This window comes from Corvus kubaryi, unplaced genomic scaffold (assembly GCF_017639235.1).
Source record: "Corvus kubaryi isolate FWS band 111438036 unplaced genomic scaffold, C.kubaryi_AGA036_p1.0 37149, whole genome shotgun sequence".
Lineage (NCBI taxonomy): Eukaryota > Metazoa > Chordata > Aves > Passeriformes > Corvidae > Corvus > Corvus kubaryi.
In genome coordinates, this window is record NW_024581039.1 from 460,386 (window position 1) to 482,605 (window position 22,220).

Below are 22,220 nucleotides of genomic sequence, written 5' to 3' on the forward strand. Positions count from 1 at the left end.
GGGGCGGTACAACCTTTACTAAACTTGTTCACTTTCTGAAAATGAGGATCAGAGTTGCAAGGATGCTTTCATTTTAAAAAACCCAGTGTAAAAACATCTGTCTTCAACAAACAGGTTCTTGCCTTCTGACTTGCTGATAAATAAAGAGCAAAGGAAACCACACAAGCTGTAATCTGGGGAGAAAGAGGAGTTGGAAGCCCAATGACTCAATCTTTCCTCAGGAGGAAGTAAATTGGTGAACCAGTGGCACTGTGCCTCTACAGTGGGCTGACTGGGAGTGTATTTATTTGTATATAATGATCATAAATGACCACTTGCACTGTTCAAACTGCCATGTGCCATTGGAACGCAAAGGTGCCATGGGAACGGGGACATGGGTTAGAGGAAAAATTTGTATACAGTGACAGCTGGGGAATGACAGGTTTGGGATACCCATTTCAGGCATATTCCTTTGGGTTTTCAAGTTTGGGTGCGCAGTACTGGCCTTACCCTGGCAGTTTCAGCACTTTTTATTGTTGAACCGATTTGTGTGTGTTCTCCTTCTGGTCCTACCTCCAAAGTCAGTCTGTCCTTGGGCTTGGAACCTCCTGGCCAAGGCAGCACCTGGGGTTAGGAGCCATTGCTTTCCTTCCAGGAGGCCTATGGCAAGGCAGCTACTTTGGGGGGTTTGGAGTAGCAGGCTTCCATCAGGTTGTGTTTGTAGAATGAGGAGACACTGAACTGATTATTTTGGCTTTACTCTGACATACTTATTGTCAATACTTAAATGGCTCTTATTGGAAGGACTTTGTTCCCGCTTCCCAAATTACCAAAGTGCACTCTGTCTCTGCAGGTGTCCTTGCCTTTCTGTTCCCCAATCTCAACAGAGTAAATGTGATGCAGCTTCATTTTGGGTGCAGAGAACGTGTTCTTGAGTAATACGTTTTAGCTGAAAAATAAGATGAAATGATACCAATACCTGTGCTTCTGCAAGGCAATCTCCAGGACCATTGCTGCGTGGAAGCTAGTCCCATTTTTGTTGTGGCTCATAATCCACATAAAAAAATGGGGGATTGTGCTGGCTGCTGGCAGTTTGATCAGTTTGAGCTGCCATTGCTCTTGGGATTGGTAATTTTCTGGCTTTTGAAAGCAAGCTGCTTGCAAGTGGATTTCATTTGTCTAGGCAGAGGACTGACCCGCCACATAAAGATTTTCAGAGCTGTTGACAAGATTTAGGCTTTCCAATTCTTGCAGGGAACAGCTGTCCAGGCCCTGAGATGGAGCTGCTCTTATGGGTAACCACTTTCTTTTCTGGTGTGTGCTAAGAAGTGCACGCACCCTTCACGTGTGAGTGCCCTCAGGGCACTGAGTATCTGCATTGTAGCAGAGCCGACTTAGGGTGACTGGTTCATGTTCTGGTGTATCCTGTCTGCCTGTCCTTCTCCTGAGCTCTTCTGGCTCTCAGAGAACATAACTGTGCTCCGTGCTGGCAGTGCCACATGTGGTGGCATTGCTGACTCCCTCACTGGAGGCCAGCCAGGAGCGGGCAGTTCTGCGCAGGGTCTGAGACAAATCAGTACAAATGGGCATGCAACACCCAGCTCTGCTTTTCCCTCACCTGTACTGCCTGGTAAATCTGGAAAAGGAGCTTTGTGTCCTGCTCTCCTGCACATTTCTGCTGGTTTTACTGTGTGAGAGGTCTTTGCCAGAGGTATGGTTGCTTTGTTTGTAGTTACTCAAAGAGCAGTGCAGGTTATATTGCTGCTGGGGCTTTTTAAAGGGAAAAAGGTTGTTGCTTAATTGTGTTATGAGCATGGTTAAAATTGAAAGCATAACCATGCTATATTTATTCCTCTTCTGCCATGACAGCCCAGAGCTGTAACGCACCAAAATGTTATGCTTGAAAGAATTGTCCTCATTTGCATGTGGTGTTGACTTAAACTTTTAACACAAAATGGAAGTGGTTTTGTTGTAGTTACATTTTTCTGCGAGTGCTTTCTCCAAGTGTGCCGTGTGAATCTGATGTGGTTTAGATTTATAGCAGTGCTGAGTGTGTTTGCTGCCTCAGTCAGCTGCGAGAGCTGTCCCGCTGGGGCCGCTCCTCCCTGATGGAAAAGGAGCAGCTGGGAAGGTGCTGTTTCAGGCTCTTGCTGGCATTAAAAAAAAAAAAAAAAAAAAAAAAGGAAAAAACAAACTCGCCACACGCTTACATTGGAGAGGGGGAACCAGGCCACGTGACTCCTACCATCCTACCCTATGTCACCGTGTGTGTAGGAGCGCTGACTGCTCCTGCCCAATCATGCCTGGAATGCTGCTTGCCACTTGGGCTATTTCTGCTATCTGTCGCTCCCAGGGCTGCAGTGCTAACCGTTTGGCAGATGGGACACTTTTTCTTCGAGTTTATGTCTTTGGTTTTTAACTTCTGGCAGTGCCTGAATTGTTGCTGTTCTCCCTCTCCTTTTCCCCTCTCTGTAAAACCATGGCCCATCGGCTGCGGTTTCATTTTGGCTCTGGGAGAAGCAACACAGCCCCTGAATCGGAGATCCTTGCCCGGGAGAGAGAAGATGACTTTTTCATGGCATTCCACACCTTGCCGAGGAGAAGCAGCCCTCACGCGTTCTCACGGCACGGAGCGGATTACGGCGGTGACGGAGATTTGCAAGAAGTGGGCTCCTTGAAAAGGAGCACATCCATGTTTATCCCGCAGCTGCTGAACGGCATCGACACGCGCCCCACCAGGAGCTCGTCCATGCAGATCTCGCTCCAGCGCAAAGCTGCCAACGGCTGCACCGACGAGTGCACAGCCCTGGAATCTCCGGAGGAGACGCTTCCCTGTAAATTCTCGGACTTCAGGGAGCATTATGCATCCCCTGTTGAAAACCACTCTTCTCCGAGCAGTCCGCAGGTGACTCCTGAAAGTTCTCCACCCAGGCCGATGGAAGAGTTGGGGCAACAGACAGATGGAACTGTTTCCTGTAACCGTAGAGTATTTCGTAGTATTCCTACTAATAACCAGAGTGAGGAGGCTTCGCTGGCTGCCCAACGAGAAGAAGCAGGTGAAGCGGCTTCAGGTTTAAACATAAGTGGTGTGAGGATTCAGCATCGGGCCTCAAGTGCAGATGTGCCTCAAGTTACTGTACTTCCCTTTGGTCCTGAGGCTCCAAATAACGCTCCCACCCCTGAACCCCGGCGTTGGTCCCTGCAGCATGTGCCGGATCTGTCAGCAAATTCAGGGAAAAAGTTCTTTGTTCTCCAGTTACAGCAGCCACAGACAAGTGGTACAGGCTCAGGAGGTGGATGTAACTTTGGCTTTACTGGAACAAAAGGGGACAGATTGGTCAGGTACCCTCGGATACGGCTGGAAAGGAGTACTTCCTACCCTGTCCAGCCACCAACAGAAGCAATTAGCCCCATAGCTGATGGGCTGAATTCGGAACTGCCTGGAAATGGCAGGAACAGGGCAGAAATACCTAGAAGCAATTCAGTAGAGCGGATGCCTCAAGGGCAGGGATGCTTGTTTAAAATCAGACCAGATCAAAACACGAGGCAGCAGCACTTCAGGATTCTTGTCACACGTGGGCCTGAAGAACAAAGTCAGGGTGTTGGTAAAGAGGGTCACAGCACCCCTGGTCCTACAGCAGCTGGCACTGCAGTAAGTACAATGCTGAGTGTGCTGTGCTGGTGAAGTACGTGTGCTGGTAAAACACGGATTGCCTTACAAAGGCTGCCAGACTAGAGCCAACTGCAGCACTTCCATTGTTAGTGCTGGAATGTTCTGCATTTCTCTGGAGCAAGCCACGAATCATCTTTATTTCTAATCTAATGTAACTTTGCTCTCAGTTATGATTACATCCAGTGTAATATTTTCAGATCTTACTGTCACATGTTTCTTAATTCACTGTTACGTCAGCTGGAAAGATTTTTTAAAATCAGAGCCTTCAAATAGCAAATTAAGTGTTCCTGTTAGTTTAGTTGGCTGAGACCTTGCTGCATGAAGAGCTATTCATGCAGTCTTGGTTTTAAAAACAAGTACTTCGGCACTTTCTAAGTGTGATGAACACACGTGTACCTCTACACACTTTAAAAATTTGTATTGTAATGAAATAGTTGCTAAGACTGTGGGAATCTTAGGGTAATTTCAATCAAAATACTGGCTTAGTTAAGGTACCAAGAAGTCTGGGGGGAAAAAAAAAATCTTTGTTATAGTAGGTTTTTTTTGTCCTCCTTCTGGAAGTGAAGAACATATCATACTTTTCGTATGCCACAAGTCCTGATCCAAGTCCAAGTGGCTTGGCATAGCTCAGTAAACAGTCTTGTTTGGATTTGCCTTGATTCGGTGTTAGGATGGCAAAATTAATCTCCTGTGTTTGCTTTGTTACAGCGGGTGAGGATTGATGGTTGATGTTTTCCAGCCACTTTTTCAAAGCCCAAAGTAGGAACGAAACTGAAGGGTTTAGATTAGTCATTTGCTTAAATTGCTTTGCCGTGCAATCCAACACGGCCCACTCGAGTTCCCAGCTCAGAGATGCTGTATTTAGCTTAGCGAGCTCCGGCTCCAGCTGTGGTACAGTCACCGAGGAGATTTCAGGCTCCATGGCTCCTGTGCTCTCAGGCGCTGAAATGCAGCACAGGGACAGCTGCTCCCTGCAGCAAGGCCAGGGGTGACTCTGCAGCTTTCCCGTGGAAAAGCTTATGAGCTCCATGTTTTTCTGGTTTAACCTTCTTTGGAGCTCTTCAAAAGAGTAAAATAAAAAGAAATCCCTTGCTGGTACAGGTTTGGTTCCAGGACACATCAGGGAGCAGAAAAAAGTGTGCCTGATTTTCCCTTTTCTATTTACTATCCGTTGTTCCTCTCCAAGATCAGCTGTTCATGGAGACCCACCACAGCCAGTTCTATAAGTAGCTGTGGGATGCCAGACCTAGCACAGAGGCAGCAGAGGTTTGCAGAGATGTGCCCTGGGGTCTGTGCAGCAGTTCTCATTTTCCTAGAGGATCTCCTGTAGGAAAAATTTTTCCCTTACCAAAGACATGCTTCTGTGTTTCCAGAGGAGAATGAGGAAATTTGTTCCTCCGTGCTCTTGGTTTGAGCGACCGTGAGGAATGGATTGAGGCAGCCGTGCAGCATGGCAGGCACAGAGGCACTCAGCCCACGTGGCACTGTATCCTGCAGGGCAAAAGCTCTCAAAGGAAAAGAACTAATTGAAACTTAAACCTTTTTTGTGGTGTTTCTCATCTTTGTAGTAAATGCAGAAATACTGTGGGTATAGGTGACGGACTGAGCAGGATGCCGTGGGTAGTGTGGGGAAGGGAAGCGTTTTGGTGCAAGTTTTGTTGTATTTTTTGACCACAGAACATTTCTTGTTAAGGTGCCATTTTTAATCTGTCCCACAGAAGTTTGTTTGGAAGATCTATGATGTGAGTATCAGGAGTGCCTGAAATATCTGATTTCTTAAGCTGAGGGAAGAGGTTGCCATGGTTTACAGTTGATAGCATGAAAAAATAATTGTGGTGTGTCCCAGTGCAAGAAGTTTATGTGTATGTGATTGATATAGGGCCTGGGCCAGGGCTGGGAGCAGCAGCTGCTGCAGCCTGATTTATCTCAGAGCAAACATCTGAGCGGGCGTCTGCAGTCCTGCTGCTCCGAGTGGTTGTGACCTTTCAAATATCTGCTCTTTTAGACAAGTGCTTTGGGGCAGGCAGGATGTCTTTCATTACCAGGCAGAGTAAAATATTAAGTAAAGGCGGAGCTCATGTCAAACCGTGAAAAATTTTATTTGGAAGCCTTGTTGCAAATTCTTTTGCCTGCTCTGATTTTTTTATATTCCATGCAATAGAATGTCTGTGCACTGTGCATATCCCACGTACTGCTGTTGTTTATCATTGGGGACTCTGAGTGCAGAGCTGGATTTGTGGGAAACATTTCAAAAATGTATTGGACAACTGTTGGAGAGAGCTGACAAAGGCATCTTTGTGAGCAAAATACAATGTGCCGTAACAAAGTGTTGCAGGAGTAGGACTGAATTATATTTAGTAAACAAACAGAAGCAGCACCTCTGCGTTCTGCAAGCCTGCATTTCTCACAGCTCAGCTCTTCCTCTCCTTTCTTAGAAATAATTTTAGAATAAATATTGTTATGAAAGTACAGAGAATCTATTTATGCTCCAAAGATCCCAGCTGGGATTGTGATGCATCAACCAAAAAGAGCAAGCTCAGATAAGGGGATGGGAACCTTCCTCTAGTGGAAGCTATCCCTGCCCATGGCAGAGGGCTGGAACAAGATGATCCCTTGCAACCCACCCCATCCTGGGATCCTCTGGTAAAGGCAGCTCAGCAGTCGCAAAGGCCAGAGTGCTGCATTGCAGCGTACCTGGCAGTCTGGCGTGGGGACACCAAAGGTGGCTGCCTCATCCCAGCTGTCATGGCAAACCAGAGACTGACTGCCTGAGCTCTGGCTAAAACACTGCTCTGGCAACACTTCCTTTCTATCAAAGTGGAAGCACAATTGGGTGAACATGTGCCATGCACATGATGGCTTTCATACAGACTCCATGGAAGTGGTTAAAAAATTCATTTGAAGAATGTGGAACTCAGTGGAATTAAAGTACTGCACGTGCTGCTCCCAGGCTCTGCCACTCCCAAGGGCTGTGACATCCCTGGACGTGCCTTGCTTGACTTGAGATGTGCCAGTGATGGTCAGAGGTCATTTTTATCACCCAGAGCAGAGCCAGCTGCTGTTAACAAAGCTGTGTAGGGGAAAAGCTGTGTTTGCTGGAGTCCTTCTCTGACAATTACATGACTGCAATGGAGGTGAGGAAAAACATTTACTCTTTTTCAGAGTCATATCATAATGTATTCTGTTCACAGTGGATTTTGACAGTTTATTTTTCTAGAGGGGATGGATGCTTTCTTAGTCCTTTCATTCCACTCCCCATTTTTGTTGGTTTCAGTGACACCCCTTCAGCACAAAAAGGTTGCTGGTAACCTCTTTGTACCTATGTGACATCCTGTGGTTTGGAAAAGACTTCAACCAGGGCAAAACGTTGGAAAGAATAGATAGCAATTCATGCAGAAAATCACTACTACAAGGCAAGTTTAAAACCTGGAACCATCCTCTTTTCTATCTCACTGTGAGACCTGTGAGTGGAATCAGTTTATTCATATTGAGGTTTGTCTATTTGTGAGTTTGACCTAAGAGAAAGTAGGTCAGTGGGTTTTGCTGATGGACTTAGAGGAGCTGCTGGGGACTGTTTTCTGGTGTCCAGTGTAGTATGTTATGAACATAGTATAGCTAATGTTAAGTCATGAATATATAAAATACACATGTTTCTGCCCTGTCCAGGATTAGAAATGTCTAAAGAACTCAGCATTTCTGTAGACTTTCTTGCACAGGGAAAGCTTCCTGCAGGATTTCTGCCTTGGTTGGACTGTGGTTGACATCAGCTCTACAGGGAGCTCTGTTCAGGAGTGCGTACAGATTCTTCCTGCAGAATAGGCTGTCTAGCTGGCCCATCAGCTGTGGATGTAGTCAGGAACTGTCAGGAAAGGGATGTGATTGTGATGTACTATATCACATATTATCAAATGAAAGGGAAAACATGCCTAATAACTCACCCTATACATTGGTGTTTACTGTTAGCCTGATTTGGGTCAAAAGCTTTTGACGTGCTATGCTCCAAGATATTCATAGTTTATGATATGGAAGCCTTGGGGACAGCATTCTCTGTCCTTATCCATGTGTTTCCAATTTCTTGTCTTTCTTGGATCCAGTGGGTTGGAAAAGAAGAATTCCGTAGCAAGCAGTTCCACCCCATGGCTCATCCAGCTGGAGTGATGAGGCAGCACATGGCTGTGCTGGCCCTGTGCTCAGCCGTCATTTTTAAAGCGCTGCCTCTGGGGACAATTGAAAGGGCAGTGCAGTAACAACTTTGTTCAAGTTTTTCACCAGTGTCATTTGCAAAGTAAGAGAGAGATTTTGATTGGTATGAAATTCAGTTCCAGGTTAATATTCTGTTTTTCTACTTTAGTACATAAAGTGAACAGTGTGATTAAAAATAAATGTCTATGTTTCAGAGTAAGCTCTGGCTCTTTCCTGAGTTATTACAAGACACCAAATGCTTTGTGTTTTGCTGATCAGCACAAGGAAAACTGATAGGAATCTTCATTGATTCAATAAAACAAAAAGGGATTTTCACCCCTTCAAATCACCATGACCAGAGGTAACTGTTATTTGGTGGTTAATGCAGTTTAGGGAGGGATCTTGGTTTTCTCCTCTAGTGTTACCCTTCTTGCCTGTGCCACTCCCGTGATCAGTCACCAGCAGTGTTCAGCTCTTCATTTAAATCATTCATCTCCTGATGTCCAGAGACGCTGGTCCCCCGCCGGTACGCTTTTAGGAGTTGAGTTGGTGTGGGTTCGCGTATGGTTCCTGAACCCCAAATCTAAATGTCTGCCAAGTCCAAGGAATAAATAGACAAAAATGGGACAAATCCTGTTCCTAAGGAACTTGTATCTAACTGCTTATCTGCCTGGCCTGTTTCCCTGTGGATGATACTGGAAGCAGCAGTTACTCCATTAGGATCTGACATGCGGAGTGAAAGCAAACTGGTCTTTGGAGACTTGCTCAGAATCAGGGTGGTTTGGGTTGGAAGGGACTTTAAAGTTCATCCTGCCACAGGCAGGGACACCTTCCACTGTCCCAGGCTGCTCCAAGCCCTGTCCAGCCTGGCCTTGCACACTTCCAGGGATCCAGGGGCAGCCACAGCTTCTCTGGGCACTCTGTGCCAGTCTCACCACCCTCTTGAGTAGAGAATTTCTGCCTAGTATCTGATCTAAATCTCTCCCCTTTTAGTTTAAAACGATCCCCCCCTTGCCCTGTCACTGTGTGCCTCTGTAAAAAGTTGCTCTCCCACCTTTTTGTAGGCCCTCTTTAGGCACTGGAAAGGGCTCTGAGGCCTCCCTGGAGCCTTCTCTTCTCCAGCTGAACACCCCCAGCTCTCCCAGCCTGGCTCCAGAGCACAGGGGCTCCAGCCCTTGGGGCATCTCCATGGCCTCCTCTGGACCCACTCCAGCAGGTGCACATCTTTCTTTCACTGAGAACCCTAATCTGTATGCAGTACTCCAGGTCTTCCTTCTGTCAGTGTGTCCCTTCCAGGCCGGCTGGATTGGTACAGCTCACCTGCGCTCTGACATTCTTGGGAGGCAGGTGTGTGGCAGGTGCTGGGCACCATCCAGGGGCTGCGTTCTCCTCAGAGCTGCACAGGACTGAAGCAGCTCAAGGGCTTTTCCTTCTGGATTGCACATATCTGAGCTTGCAGTCCTACTTCAGGGGTTGCTGCCTGGATTCTAACAGGCATTTCTAGAAAATAATTCATGTGGCCTTAGCTGGAGGTTTAAATGGTTTAAATGAATAGTGCTGTGAATTTCCTGGCTCTCCACTTGCTCTGCAAGGAGTGCAGATCACCATCTGGAGAGCCTCTGCTCTCTGCGGATAAGGACTTTGTTGACAGCTGCAGATAGAGGATGATGAATTCCATCCCTTGGGTCTCTTTAGCTTTTCTGTTAAGGACAAAATCAGTTCTTCTCTCCTCAATGAGGAATCACATGCCCCTCTTCTTAATTCTAGTGTCCATCAACTTGCAGATCTGTTCTGAACCATTCTGGCTGTTGGGGAGGGGGCAGGTGGGCACGCTCAAACCCAGGCAGAGCAGGAGCTGGTTTTCAAGATGGGAAGTACCAAGGACCTGAATAGATTTTGGTGGTTTTTTTCATCTCCTATGAGCAGAGGACAAATAATTCATGGCAGGTAGTGTAAATTAGCTTGCAGAATCAAGAAACTCATCTGTAATTTTAGTAAGGTTTCGGAGAGTCAAGAATTGGCAGTGCTGTCTTTTTACCTCATCCCTCCACATTCCCAGAGCTCCCTGGGAAACTGTTCTGAATTTTGTGTCAAGCATTTTTCTTTTTCTCCCTGAAAACTGTATCTGTTGGTATTTCTCTGTGAAGAAACCAGGATGAAACTTTGAGCAGCAGAGATGGAAAAAGTATCACTTTTTAAAATAGCAGTAATAAACTCTTTGCTCCTGCATGGAAAAACTGTATGTGAGTTTGGGTACACAGCAATCTCTAAAGTGGAGAATTTATAATGGAAATGCTGACACGGGTTTAACGCTGCAGGTGCCAGCCAGAGCTGCCTTGGTGCAGATCTAGCCACAGAAAATTACAGATAAGAAACCAGACAGAGAGTCTTGATTGCTTTTTGTGCTGTTCAGCTGGTTTTCTATTTGAGAAAAGCTGTCAAGTAATGATGAGTTTGGGAATATGCATGTTTTGTACACATAAACAGATCAGAAGTTGTGCACGTGAACTGAAGTTTCTATTTCAGCATCTATTCCAAAGCTAAATCTACCCTGTGTAGTTAGTTTCCAGATTAAATCTCATTGTAAAATTTATTACTGCATCCCTTCATCTGAAGTCCCATGCTTTTACCCATCTTTTCATCTACCGGAAAGGCATTGGGAGCTCCCAAAAGTCAGCAGTTATGTACAGAAAAATAAATTAATTAAACCAGCATGATGACCAGGAGGGTTTTTGTCTCCAAAAGGAATGAAAAAATTAAAAGGGTGTGTGGAAGAAGCTAGTTCCAGAGCTGAAGGCAAAGGAGTGAGATGAGTTGTTCAAATAAAATAAAAACTGCACCGTGTTCTGTGGTGTGAGTCCAGAGCTGTCGGTGCTCTGGTGGAAAGCTGCAGCTTCCCTTTCAGCCTGGGTTGGAAATAGCAACTTCCAGGCTGTATTTTATGGATTCTAGAGAAGAATTTTTACAACTTTGTTGTGAGAGTTTTATCTTCAGTAAGAGAGAGCTTCAGCTCTGGATGTCCATGGCCTGACGTATCTGTCAGCTTTGTCTCGAGTGTTGCCGTTCATCCCTGTGGACAAAGGGGAAAGGAAGATCCAAACCCCTCTGAGCTGTAAACTGAGCTTTGTCTGACCATGCCTGTGTGGGAAAGAGTGTTGTGCAGGAGTGCTGCCAAAGGAAGGGAATGTGCTCAGGACGGTTGTGCATCTGGAAGAACAGTCTGTGCTCCCAAAAGGTTGCTTCTATTTGCATGGCAGCCATCAGGGAAGGAAAACCTGCAAATCCATCTGCGTTTTCCTGGTGTTCCTGGGGCTGATACCCCTATGCAAAGACAGGCTCTGCTGGTTCTGTGGCAGTGAGTTGGCTATATACTGAATATTTGCTTACTCTGTTGAATTACATTTGGAAGTATGTTGAAGATTTTCTCCTGATTCCAGGATGAACAGTACTGTGAGATTGTTGTTCAGCAAGCCACCTCGAAGATGTTTTATTTAAAGACTAATCTTCTGATCATGAATTTTAGAAAACAAATCTGATGCCAACTCTGTGGTTGCTTCTGTCTCTTACCGTGTGTCCATCGAATAGTCAGTGTCTCTCCTTGTTTCTGCCCTTTTTGCTCACCGGTCAGTGATGTGCAGTCACAGCTACAGCATTAAAAAAGAACAGGTAAAATGAGAAATATTAGGAATTGCACATCAAGTAGTTTAAAACATAATTAATTATTAGCTTGGATGTTATCCAGGGCCTAAATATACTTTTGTGAGTCAGCTCTGTGCATAAAAATTGCATAATGAAAGAAATGATATCTCCCTTTTTGAGCGGTTGCCTCGTCTCTGATGTAAGGATACCAGCAATTTCTGAAAGGGTTTAGTAACACATGAAGAACGCAAAAGAGGTTTTCAGAAATCACTTAATTCGTAGTGACGTTATTTGAGATCTACTACATGTTTTTAATTTACTGTGTAAAAATATCTGATCTTAACTGAGCAAGTGAAATACAATTTTTTTGTTGTTTGCAAATGTGGCTGAGTAGGGAAAACCTTCCAGGAACCATTTCACTGTGGGAACTGGTTTTAATAGATTTGTTTTGGTCTGATGTCACCATTCTTTAATATCTTTTTGGCCTTGCAACAGCGCCCTAATGCAAATGTCTTAAAGGAAGCAAACCTTACCTGCTTAATATTTAGTGAGAGAGCTGAAATCAGTCTACTCTTGCTCTTGCCATCCCCCCAGTTAACCTCGCAGTGTTTTTTTCTTAGGGAATTAATGTTGCATTGTGTTGGGGTTTGGATATTTTGTTGTCCCTCAACTAAGGTTAAATTAAAAAGAGGAGGGGGAGAAGGGTTTCTGTAGGGGCTTTGGTTGCCCCCCCTGTCTAAGCTTGTAAATCCTAAGAATTCAGTGCAATTAACCAATTGCCCAACTTTTGCCAGCCTATACGTAAAAATGTAAGATACTTTCATTTCCCATTGAATTGATGCATCTTTATCCCACTGAAGGACCTGATCTCTTTGAAATGTCTCAGTCATGCCTGTTTTTTCCTGACAGTTCCCTGCCACTGCTCAGGAAGGCCCGGGAGGGGATGGCAGCCGAAGCAGGTGGGACGGTTCCTCGTGCCCCCAGGTGCCGAGCTGGCTGTGCTGGGCAGTGTTTGTGTCTCCAGCAGTTCCAGAGGGCCAGATTGGGCAGCTGACATCACTTGGGTTCCTTGTGCCAGGTGCAGCCAAAACAGATGCGGGAAGAGGAGGGAGGAAAGAATGCGGAGCCGCCAGTTGTCAGCGCCGGCTCCATTCTCCACGGAGCTGATGTGGGAGTTGGCACCATGTGTTCCCTGCCCAGCACAGGCAGGCTCCTGCAGAGGATTCCTGGGAGCTTGGAGCTGAACAGAGCTCTTCCTTGCCTTTTGTTCTGCTCCTGAATTTGATGGGGATTAGCAGTTCTGACCAGACATTTGCAGCAGATAGTCCTGGAGTTCTGGCTTTTCTGGTTTTGGCTCTAATCAAATCATTGTGCAGAATTCCAGAATACAAACAGATTTAAAAAAAAAAAAAGTGTGTAACAAACTTTTCAAACTTTTTCCTGTGTTCTTTATTTTTCACCCAGAGAGTTCATATTACCAGTTACCCACTGGATTTTTAACTGACTGCAATTTAAATTACCCACCATAAAAAAATCTGGCAAATATTAGCGACTGATCCACATGAAATAGTCAATGTAATCTTGGCTCTCCTTTTTGTTACAAACAAATGCATTGTTTCTAACCTTGAAGATTGAGCAGGTGTGAGGGTTCTTGGTCTCAGCAAAGAAAAAGAGCTTGAACATGTTTAGGTGTAAACAATGATTAATTTTCAGATATTAGGACTAGTTAATGTCCACTGATTAGCATGTCGGTGGCCTAAGCATGAAGTACCTTACTGTTCTGGTCAGGGCACAGCCATGTTTCCCCTCAAGATCCTGATTATTACCCAGCAGAACACAGTCTCGTGTCACAGAAAAGTGGCCTTTAGAATTCTTAGAGTGGATCTTGTTTTTTTCCATAACATTAGGAAAATCATTAAAGCAAAAATAGGATGTCACATATTGCCAGGCCTAATGCCTTCTTGAGTATAAGTGCTGCTGGGATCAGCCAGTTGAAAGAACGTACTTAGTACCTTTAGAAAATTCAGGCTGAATAAATGTCAGCATGCCTTCCCCGCTTCCATTCCAGCAATCTCATTTCCCTGCCTGCAGAGCCTTTCATGACTTTGATTTCCCTACCACCGCTTCTCTGTTGTTTAACCTCAGCCCACATACCTAAAGCACTGCATCATGATCCAGAAAAGTGTGGTGATGCTCCTGATGTAACAGAGCTGGACACTTGGCAAAGGTGCTGGCTGGGGCTGCTGCTCCCAGTCATCCCTGGCAATTTATAGGGCACTTGCATGCTGTTGGGGAGAGCAGAGTTTTCACAGCACTGCTGCAGTTTTAGGATGTCGTTTTTAAACGAAGGCCTAATCCTACATTATTACTGAGGTTGACTTAAACTGCAGTTTTCTGGACTGTTGCTGATAAAGATGTGCACCCTCAGCTTCCCCAGACACACGTTCAGCTCAGCACACAGGGAGCTCACTTAGTGAGCTGGACACAACCACCACACCGGCATGGGAATCACAGCTTGTATAAATGTGAGCTGTTGTTGGTGTGCCCCTAAGGGTTTCATTGGGGGTTCATGAGGGGTCAGATAAACATTTGGTTCCAAACTGTCCCTGGTCCTGTGAGCTTGGGGTGTCATACTCAGGTTACAGTGGGGATTACTGCGGGTGTTTGAGGCTGTTCTGAACTGTTGGGAGTGGCTGATGCCCCAGTGCGTGGTGTGGATAAGGAGAGGGTGGAATGGCAGAAATTAGTGTCTCTGCTGAATGGAAAACTGAGGACTTTTATTTCGCCATGAGTCATTTTATATTATTTTAGTGCTGCTGTGCAATAAGCAGTGTACATATCAAGGAGAGCAAATTCAGGAATAGTGCTCAGTAATAAAGGATGTTACGTCAGTGTGATGGGTGTGATGGATGACTAAAATTTCATTGTTCTTCAGGAGCAGTTCTTTTCTGCAGAGTTCTTGACATGAGAATTATTCTAATTTGTATGAAGAATGCCAGTGAATTTGACTACAATCATGGAAGAGCTGCAGAGAGAAGAATCAGTACTTAGAAAATTTCCAAAGTGCATGGTTTTGCTTACTCAGCATGTCTGTGCAGAATTTATACACGTTAGGCCTCTGGAAGTGATGCACCACTGATCCCTCTATTTTTCAAGCTGTTTATTAAAAACAGCAGTTCCATTTTTGACTGATTTTAAGAGAGAAATTATGGATTTCTTCAGTTTTGTCTCTGTTCAATTCCCACAGAAGTTGCAGTCTGAACACTTTTCTTCTTTCTCAGCTACCTTCTTCAAGAAGCAAGAGGAGGTGAAAGTGTTCCCAAAGAAGGTGATGACCATTTTTAACCTTCCTGTTAAAACCAGCTATCCTGCTGCTTATCTCCCAGCACACTTGCAAGAGCTGCATGTATTCTGCATCTCAAGTCCTTCAGATCTCAGTTGCTGTAGTTCTCCAGGATATATTAGAAGCAGTGGAATAGCTTTAGGGGGAATACAAATCCCCCTAGCACACTGGAGCACTTCTAGTCTTACAGTAGTTGGCTTTTCTGAGGGTTGTATTTATTAATTGCTTTCTGCCAAGAAAGCACTTACACAGAAAAATTGGTCATGACAGATGTATAGTGGAATCCAAAAGTCTGAATATATCCAAAAATCTGAACTGCTGTTGATGAGAAAAAGAAGCAGAGAAAGTAGGACATTTCTTTGAGCAGAAGGAAAAGGTAGGATTAGATTAGTGCAGAGGAGAGAGGAAGAAATGGTAGTGGAGACAATAAGAGGTCTGTTTGAATAGTTCGTGGTGTCTGCAGCAAGACAACATTAATGAGCGATTTGCCAGCTAATTATACTCCTTTTGTTCTGCTCAGTGCTGCACAGCATAGCAGAGCTTCCCCAGCCTCTGTCACCTGCTTGCCAGGATCTGCAGGAGCAGGTCCTAGCTCCAGGTGCCCTTCCCTCTGGGAATGCTTTTTGGGAGTCCTTGGGTTTCAGGGGCGCTGTGGGGCAGCCGCATTTGCTCTGCAGGAGCACGTAGTGCTGCAGTGTGCTCTGGGCACCCCCCCAGGCAGGAGCAATGCCAAGGATGAGGCTGAGCAAATGAAGAATTTGGGGACCTCTGTGCAGGTTCCAAGTAGTAAAATGCAGCTGTTTGTGCTTTGGAGAGCCACCAGCCCCCCTTCCTTGGAACAATCCTCCTGCTGTAAACCTGCCTTCATTTTGCTTGCTGGCTTTACCAAGCTGGCCTCACATCTACAGTTTCTCATCTTGGAATGCCATGGTTTTTGAAATTCTGTACCTTTTAACTCCTCAGCTGTCAAGAAGTATGCAGGTGTTTGTGTTACACACCGCGTGCTGCAGCTCTGCACGTACTCGATGTACTTTGCTGCTGCTTCATAAAACACGTTTCTTCGCTCTTTTGAAGAGCAGCATTTCCCAAACTTGATATGAGTCTGTTACTTTCTTCCATTATGTTCTGGCTCTGTAACTCAGGTAAGGAAGGTGGCTTGAGGGCTCTGAGCAAAGAGTCTCAGCCAGAGTTCTTTGGAAAACTGTTCTTGGAGCAGTGCCCTTCTCCTGCTGTGACAGAAAGTGCATGGAGTGGGCAGGGGAAGGTTGGCCTCTGCTGTTGCAGAGCTCTGCGCATGAACTGCCACACGTTTACGTGTGGGTTCAGAGACATGAGCTTCTCTGGCCATGTCAGCAGTGTCCTGAGGTCTGTGCTCCTGCCCGTGCTGCAGCTCTGGGACTGTTATGGGGGTGCTGTGTGGGTATCACAGGCTGCACTTACATGGATTGGAGACGGCAGGGGTTTCTGTTACTCCGCAAAGCAGATTATTGTGCAGAATGTTTAGAACTTAGTGGTGCTTACTGACTATTGCATTGGGAATCTGAGCCCATTCCATTGTGTCTCAATATTCTTTCTTGTGAAGTTACAATGAAACTTCATAAGAAGATAGTTTAATTTTTGTTCTGAGAGGTTTTTTTCAATAACTCCTTAATTTCTTACAGAACATGGGATAGAAGCTGTCCTAACACATTTACTTTGTTCTACACTTTCTACCTGTTCTTTCACTTCTGTACATTGAGTCTGTTCCTATTTTCCACATACTCTCACAGCTCAGGTCTGTCTTAAGTATCTTGGGCATCAACTCCTTCTTCCTGCCATGGCTACTCCTTCTTCCGTATTTGGTCTGTTCAGTGTCTAAGGAGGAATGGATTCCCGTCTTTCCAGAGGCTGTTGGTAATGTGGCTATGGTAATAATAGTAGATATTTGCTCTGTCCATCACAGACAGGGAGGCTTTGATAACCGAGAGCGAGGAGCAGCCTCCTGTTTGCAGCCCTCCTGTGTCTCGCACCTTCAATTACAATGGGCAGCTCTCAGTAGGAAGCCATTTTCCTGTAGTGAGCAGAATAAGGCTGAACTGGTTGCTTTTCCCCTGACATTGTCCAGAGTTTTTTTGGCTGTTACTGTGTTTCAGGAGTATATCAGATCTTGGTGTAGGTGCTGGGTGGTTTTTGTTATGTTTAAATAAGCAGAGGCAATGCAAGAGAAATAATTCAGAATTTGAATAATTGATGCTTACGTCTTGCAATTTGCTTAATCCGTTTAAGAACTGCTCCAGCTGTGGTTGTCCATGTGCGCGAGGAAGGAGACATTTCTCCCTCAGCTGTGATGATTTTGGAGCACCACTGCCTCATCTGGGAAGTTGCAGCTGAGGACATAATTCATAAATCTCAGTTCTGGTTTGGCTCCCGGGGCTGCCTGCGTGTTCCCTGGTTCTGTGGTGTCCCAGGTTGGAGAGCCAGGGGTGTGTGTGACACTGGGAGCCTCCTGTAGTGCCTCGTCCTTCCCTGTGCTCAGTGCGTGGCACTGACACCCCGGTGGGCAGTAATTGGGTCGTAAAATGAAAGTTGAGAGGGAAGGCATCAGGGAAACTGTAATCTGACACTGTTGTATTAAGCTGCCCGGAGGAAAAGCCAGCGTTTGTTTACTCCAGTAGGAAGGAATAACAGGAGATCGTTTTTTAGGAAATAACCCACCTGTGTAGTTTGTTCTACCTGCGCTTAGAGGTTTGGAATAGGAAAACCACCCCTACACACACATCAGTTAGGGTTTTTTCCATGGTTACAGTGCAGTATTTTTGATTAAGAAAATATCAGTAAAAATATCATAGCCACGTTGCAGAGATCCACTGCAAAAGTATAGTAAGTTGCCATTATTAGCAAATGAAAAATGGAATTTTAGTTATGCTTGGGAAATGCTGCTGAAAATATTTTGCTTAAGAAGGAAGCAGTGACAGTGGCAAGTGGCAGAATTTCTGAAAGTTTATATAAATGAAAAGAGTTTTATTGCAGTTCAGTTAGTAAGAAGAAAAATTGCTGAAACTTGCCAGCTAAAAATTTTAGTATTCATTTCATCAGAGGAATATCATAAAAGTATTGTTGTAGCTTTATTCATGAGAATGAGATCTGGGAGTTGATAAGCCTTAGATGTAGAGAGACATCTGTGATGGCGAATTAATACTTTAACATTTTAGTCAACAGCAGTTAAATGTGCTTTGTTTCAATTAACAAAACTGTGTTTTGCTGCTAGTTTTTTGGGGTTTTTTTAATAATTAACAATACTTATGTGAACAGAAATCCTCTTTGATTTTTTGGGGTCCTTTTCACTTTTAAAGCCTTTGGTAAAGGTACAGTTCAGAAGAGTTTTCTCTCCAGGTGAGATGTGTGATTTCCTGTAGCTCTCTGGGAAGGCAGCAGTGTTTTCTGCTCTTATATTTTTCCTGTTGATCTGTGCAGCTCTGTTGTATTTGTGCTGGGAAACGTGGTGCTGTCTGAGCCAGACAGTCTGGACTGCTCCTGGAGTAGTTTTCCAGGACATGGCAGTGATGGCACATCACATCTCAAGTGCAGGGTTTAAGTACTATATCAGGAAAATTGGCTTAATTTGTGCTTAATTTTTCACTTTCGTTCTACCAGGGTGGCTGCTGAGTGCTCAGTGGAGGTGGGGATGCCCTCTTGACAGCCTGGGATTTGGCTTTGCCAGGTGGGTTTATCCCACTTTCCACGGTGCCGTTGGCCTTTGGCTGTCAGGATCAGCAGGTTAAAGCCAGCTGCCATGTCCCCAAGGGCTGGGTTCCCTGTCCCCCTCTCCTGTCTCCCACCAAACCACTGCTGGCACACATACCACGTGGTGTACCCATGAGCATCCTTCACAGCTGCTCTCATCACATTCAGTGTTACCCACCAGGACTGCAGTGATTTGAAAAGTTTGGGAATAACATGGCTGTAATATATTTAGAATAAATGTAAAGAGAAGATGGACTCTGAACCTCAGCAGGCTGTTTCCACCTGGATAATAATTTAGGCACATAGTTGTGTACTGAAGCATGGCACAGGGTGGTTGTGGTCTGAGAAAGGTGCAAACTCTGGTTTACTTTAAGGCATTAAAAAAACAGTTAAATTTACTGTAGGGATCATGTCTGCCTGCTCTGAAATTAAGCAATATCTGGGTTGGAATGCGACATCTGTTTAAACAGTGCCCAGAAATAGTACGCAACAATTTTCAGGTCAGGAAGCTGGGAACATCCTGATCATCTCAAAATGCCAAGGGAACTGTAGGTGGGTGGAGTGTTATTACCCAGCCTGGTATCTGGACAGGGAATCAAAGCACCTCTGAGAGCTCTGTACCCACAGTGCTCCGCACTCAGCTCCACATCCCTGGGGTGTCAGCTGGCAGCAACACAGGTTCTGGGGGACCTTTTAGCCTGTTCTTCTTTTCACATCTTGTCCCTGTCTCTGTCCAGTGCTTCAGTTTGGATGGGCCATGGCTCTGTGGTTTGCAGGTGTTGCTGGTTCCCAGGCCAAGGTGATGACGTTTTCACACAGGGGCGTTCCATGGGAGCCCCTTTGGGATCATTCCCAACCTCCCACTCCTGCTTTGGCTCCTGCTGCCGTGCTGTGCCACCATCCTTCTCAGTTATGCCAGTGGCACTGCTCATGGAGTCAGTCTGGAGGACAGCAGGCAGTTAATGTTCTGGATTCAAACCCAGCTGCATTTCTTGGTGTAGGTGACGCAAGAGCGAGGGAAGGTGCAAGGTGCTGCGGTGCCAGGGAGGACACCGGCAGAAGGCCTGGGATCAGGAATCAGGAATGATCCTGCTTCTGTCACTGCATGCTAATTGCAGTGATATAAATGGGGATTTCCTTGCATGGACTGGAACTGGCACCTCAGTCAGGCCTGTATCTAAATGATTTTCTCGTGTTTACTCAGTAAATGACTGGATGCAGCTGTTTATACACTATTTGCAGTTTCTTGTGAACACCTGAGTCACACAGTTCTACAATCACCTGCCTGCACCAGTCCCATAACAGCCCCTTGGTGTTGGAGGTACTGCACGCCAGGGGAGAGCTCCTAAAGCTCTCACAGTACCCTGGCTGGTGCCTCTACCAGTCTGTGTCACTGATGTGAATCCACTGGCATGGAAGAACAGCCTTCAGATTCTCAAGAGTCCGTTGTGCGGCTGGCAGAATTAAGTATATATTTATCAAGTGTTGCTGCAGCTAAAGTTCTTTTTTTTTTTACTGCTGTTTGGACATTATGAAATTTTCAGGCACTTTCAGGAGTTTGTTCTGCACTATTGGTGATCAGTTGTAACAACGTGGTGTATTGGTCCAGGTTTGGAAACAGGCAGGAAGAGTCCAGGACCAGGGCTGCTGGGAGAGCTGTCCTGATGTTGGTCTTAGGAACCACCAGACAAGCACAGGATTGCAGCTTAGCCTGGTACTGCATGGCAGCAGTAGAGCCTTTCCTTGGGAGAACTGCATATGTTGGAGGTGTCAGCTTGTGTACACGTTTGGGGGGGCTTAATAGTATTTTACACGTAGCTAAAGGTCTTAATCTCTGTGACACCTGCCCACTCCTGCAGATCCTTCACGTTGTTTGTGTGACCTTTTAGTCAAAGTCCTGACCGACCTGTTGTAGCTCTGCTGTTTTCTAACTTCTGATTTCTATTCAGGCTGGAATAAAGCTAAGTGGACTTCAGTTGCCTGTTGTAATTGCTCGTGTGCTCAGCTATTGCCTAACTGTAATGTCTGTTTTACCTTATGGTGAATAGTACATTTCACCACTCTTAGAGGTCAGGTTAAATAAAGGGTGCGCATCTGAGGTAATATTTACCTTTTATTCCAGAGCTGAAATGAGCAAGCCACTAACAGATGAGCTGTTAACTATTGGCACTTTCCCTTCTGGAAAACAACAAGCTTCAGCGTTTGAAATGAACATCAATACAATAGTTTATTCGTACTTTTCTTCTAAATGTGACTCCCATTTTGTGTCATCCCAAGTAAAGCTGAGGTGCATGTATACAATCCTGCAGCTCAGCTAAGTGTACTGCTTTGTACCGAAGTGTCAAGGGATGTTTTTCCTTTCTCTGCTGTTTTGGAGACTAAGGGCTTTTAGGGTGCTGCAACTTTATCCCAGACTTTTCTTCCTGGCTTGCAGCTTGGATAGGTGCCAAATTGCAGCCTAATTTTTACATGGATTTGGCTTGGGAGTGTCACCTTATCACCTAAATCTCCTATGCTGAGCAGTTGTTTCACATTCTGAGGTGTTTGGCACAAGTTAGAATTTCCAAGTAGTTCTGTTGGATTTTAAAGCTTTTTCAGTCGCTGTCTACTGATTACACTTAATGAAGTGTTTCCTTGTCCCATTGCCCTTAGTGATGGCTGTCTTCTAATCTTGATCTTTAATGAGATCATCAGTAAAATACATACAAACTCTACTACAAAGGGATATTAAACATGTATTACTTGGTCCAAAATCTATTTTAAGCTAGTATCTTTTTTCTTCCAGCAGTTATTACTTATGCTACTTGTCCTTATCTCCCTCCATGGCACACAGATGCTTTTCTGTATTATCGGTGTATCTAGAAAGAAAGTCAGGTGCCTGAACCCTGCCACTCCTGCTGCTCCCAGGAATGGTCCCTAATCCTGATACCTGCTTCATTCACAGATTGATCTGGAACATTTAAACATCAGATTATATTTTAATGTAAGATTGACTTATTTGAGTATTCAAGTTGGACTGTCTCACTTTATTTTTCTTTACGTTGGACATGGCATAAAATACATGTATTGTGTTGGATGTGTTCCCTGGACCTCACCTTTTTTCCATTGTCTTTCACTGGACAGCTGAGGTGCTCGGCTGTTCTTGGGATTCAGTGATGACCATGTTTCATTGCAGTGTCTCTGCAGGTGTGAGGGGTCCCTCACACACTCGGGAAAATTCAGCGCACTGAACACCCACCGTGCCTGGTGTGTGTGAGCCTGATGCTGCTTTCCCACAGGATCAGTGCATGAATGAGCGAGGTGGTTGGACAGATTTGGGTTTCCTGAACTGACAGGGGGTATTTATGTCTCTTCAAAAACACTGAAGTGATGACCTTCCACTTCAAGAGAGCTCCTTGGGAAATAGGACAGTGTCTGACTTTCTCCTGTTCTACAGTAAATGTACGAAACCAACCCAACAGGTGCAACAGGGGATGCTGAAACTTTGTAAAATTGCTCTGGAGTGTTAAAGGCTAATTAGGAAATTTTGGGATAGCTTTTATTATACTTGGGCTTTGCAGCAAGACTATAACAAAGCATCCGAGCCCTGCCCTACCCCTGCCTGCGTGTGCTTGTCCTGCTACCCACACAGAGGGCCACGTTCCAGGTGGCACAGGAGCAAAACTTAGGGAGCAATAGCAT

The 22,220-nt window shown here is 45.2% G+C and overlaps 1 protein-coding gene across 9 annotated transcripts in view; it reads left to right on the forward strand.

Annotated features, from left to right (window-relative positions):
* Positions 1–22,220, forward strand: part of NEDD4L (NEDD4 like E3 ubiquitin protein ligase) — a 103,805-nt gene that overhangs the window by 53,414 nt on the left and 28,171 nt on the right. For 2 of the 9 annotated variants that reach the window (XM_042021521.1, XM_042021522.1), the window contains exon 1: positions 2,228–3,631. The exons of 4 other annotated variants lie outside the window; for them this stretch is intronic. In XM_042021521.1, the coding sequence (XP_041877455.1) occupies positions 2,459–3,631 (1,173 nt within the window). In that variant the 5' untranslated portion in view covers positions 2,228–2,458. Of the gene's footprint in view, positions 1–2,201; positions 3,632–22,220 lie in introns of those variants that run through there. 3 more of the 9 variants (XM_042021519.1, XM_042021520.1, XM_042021523.1) reach the window with 3 other exon arrangements.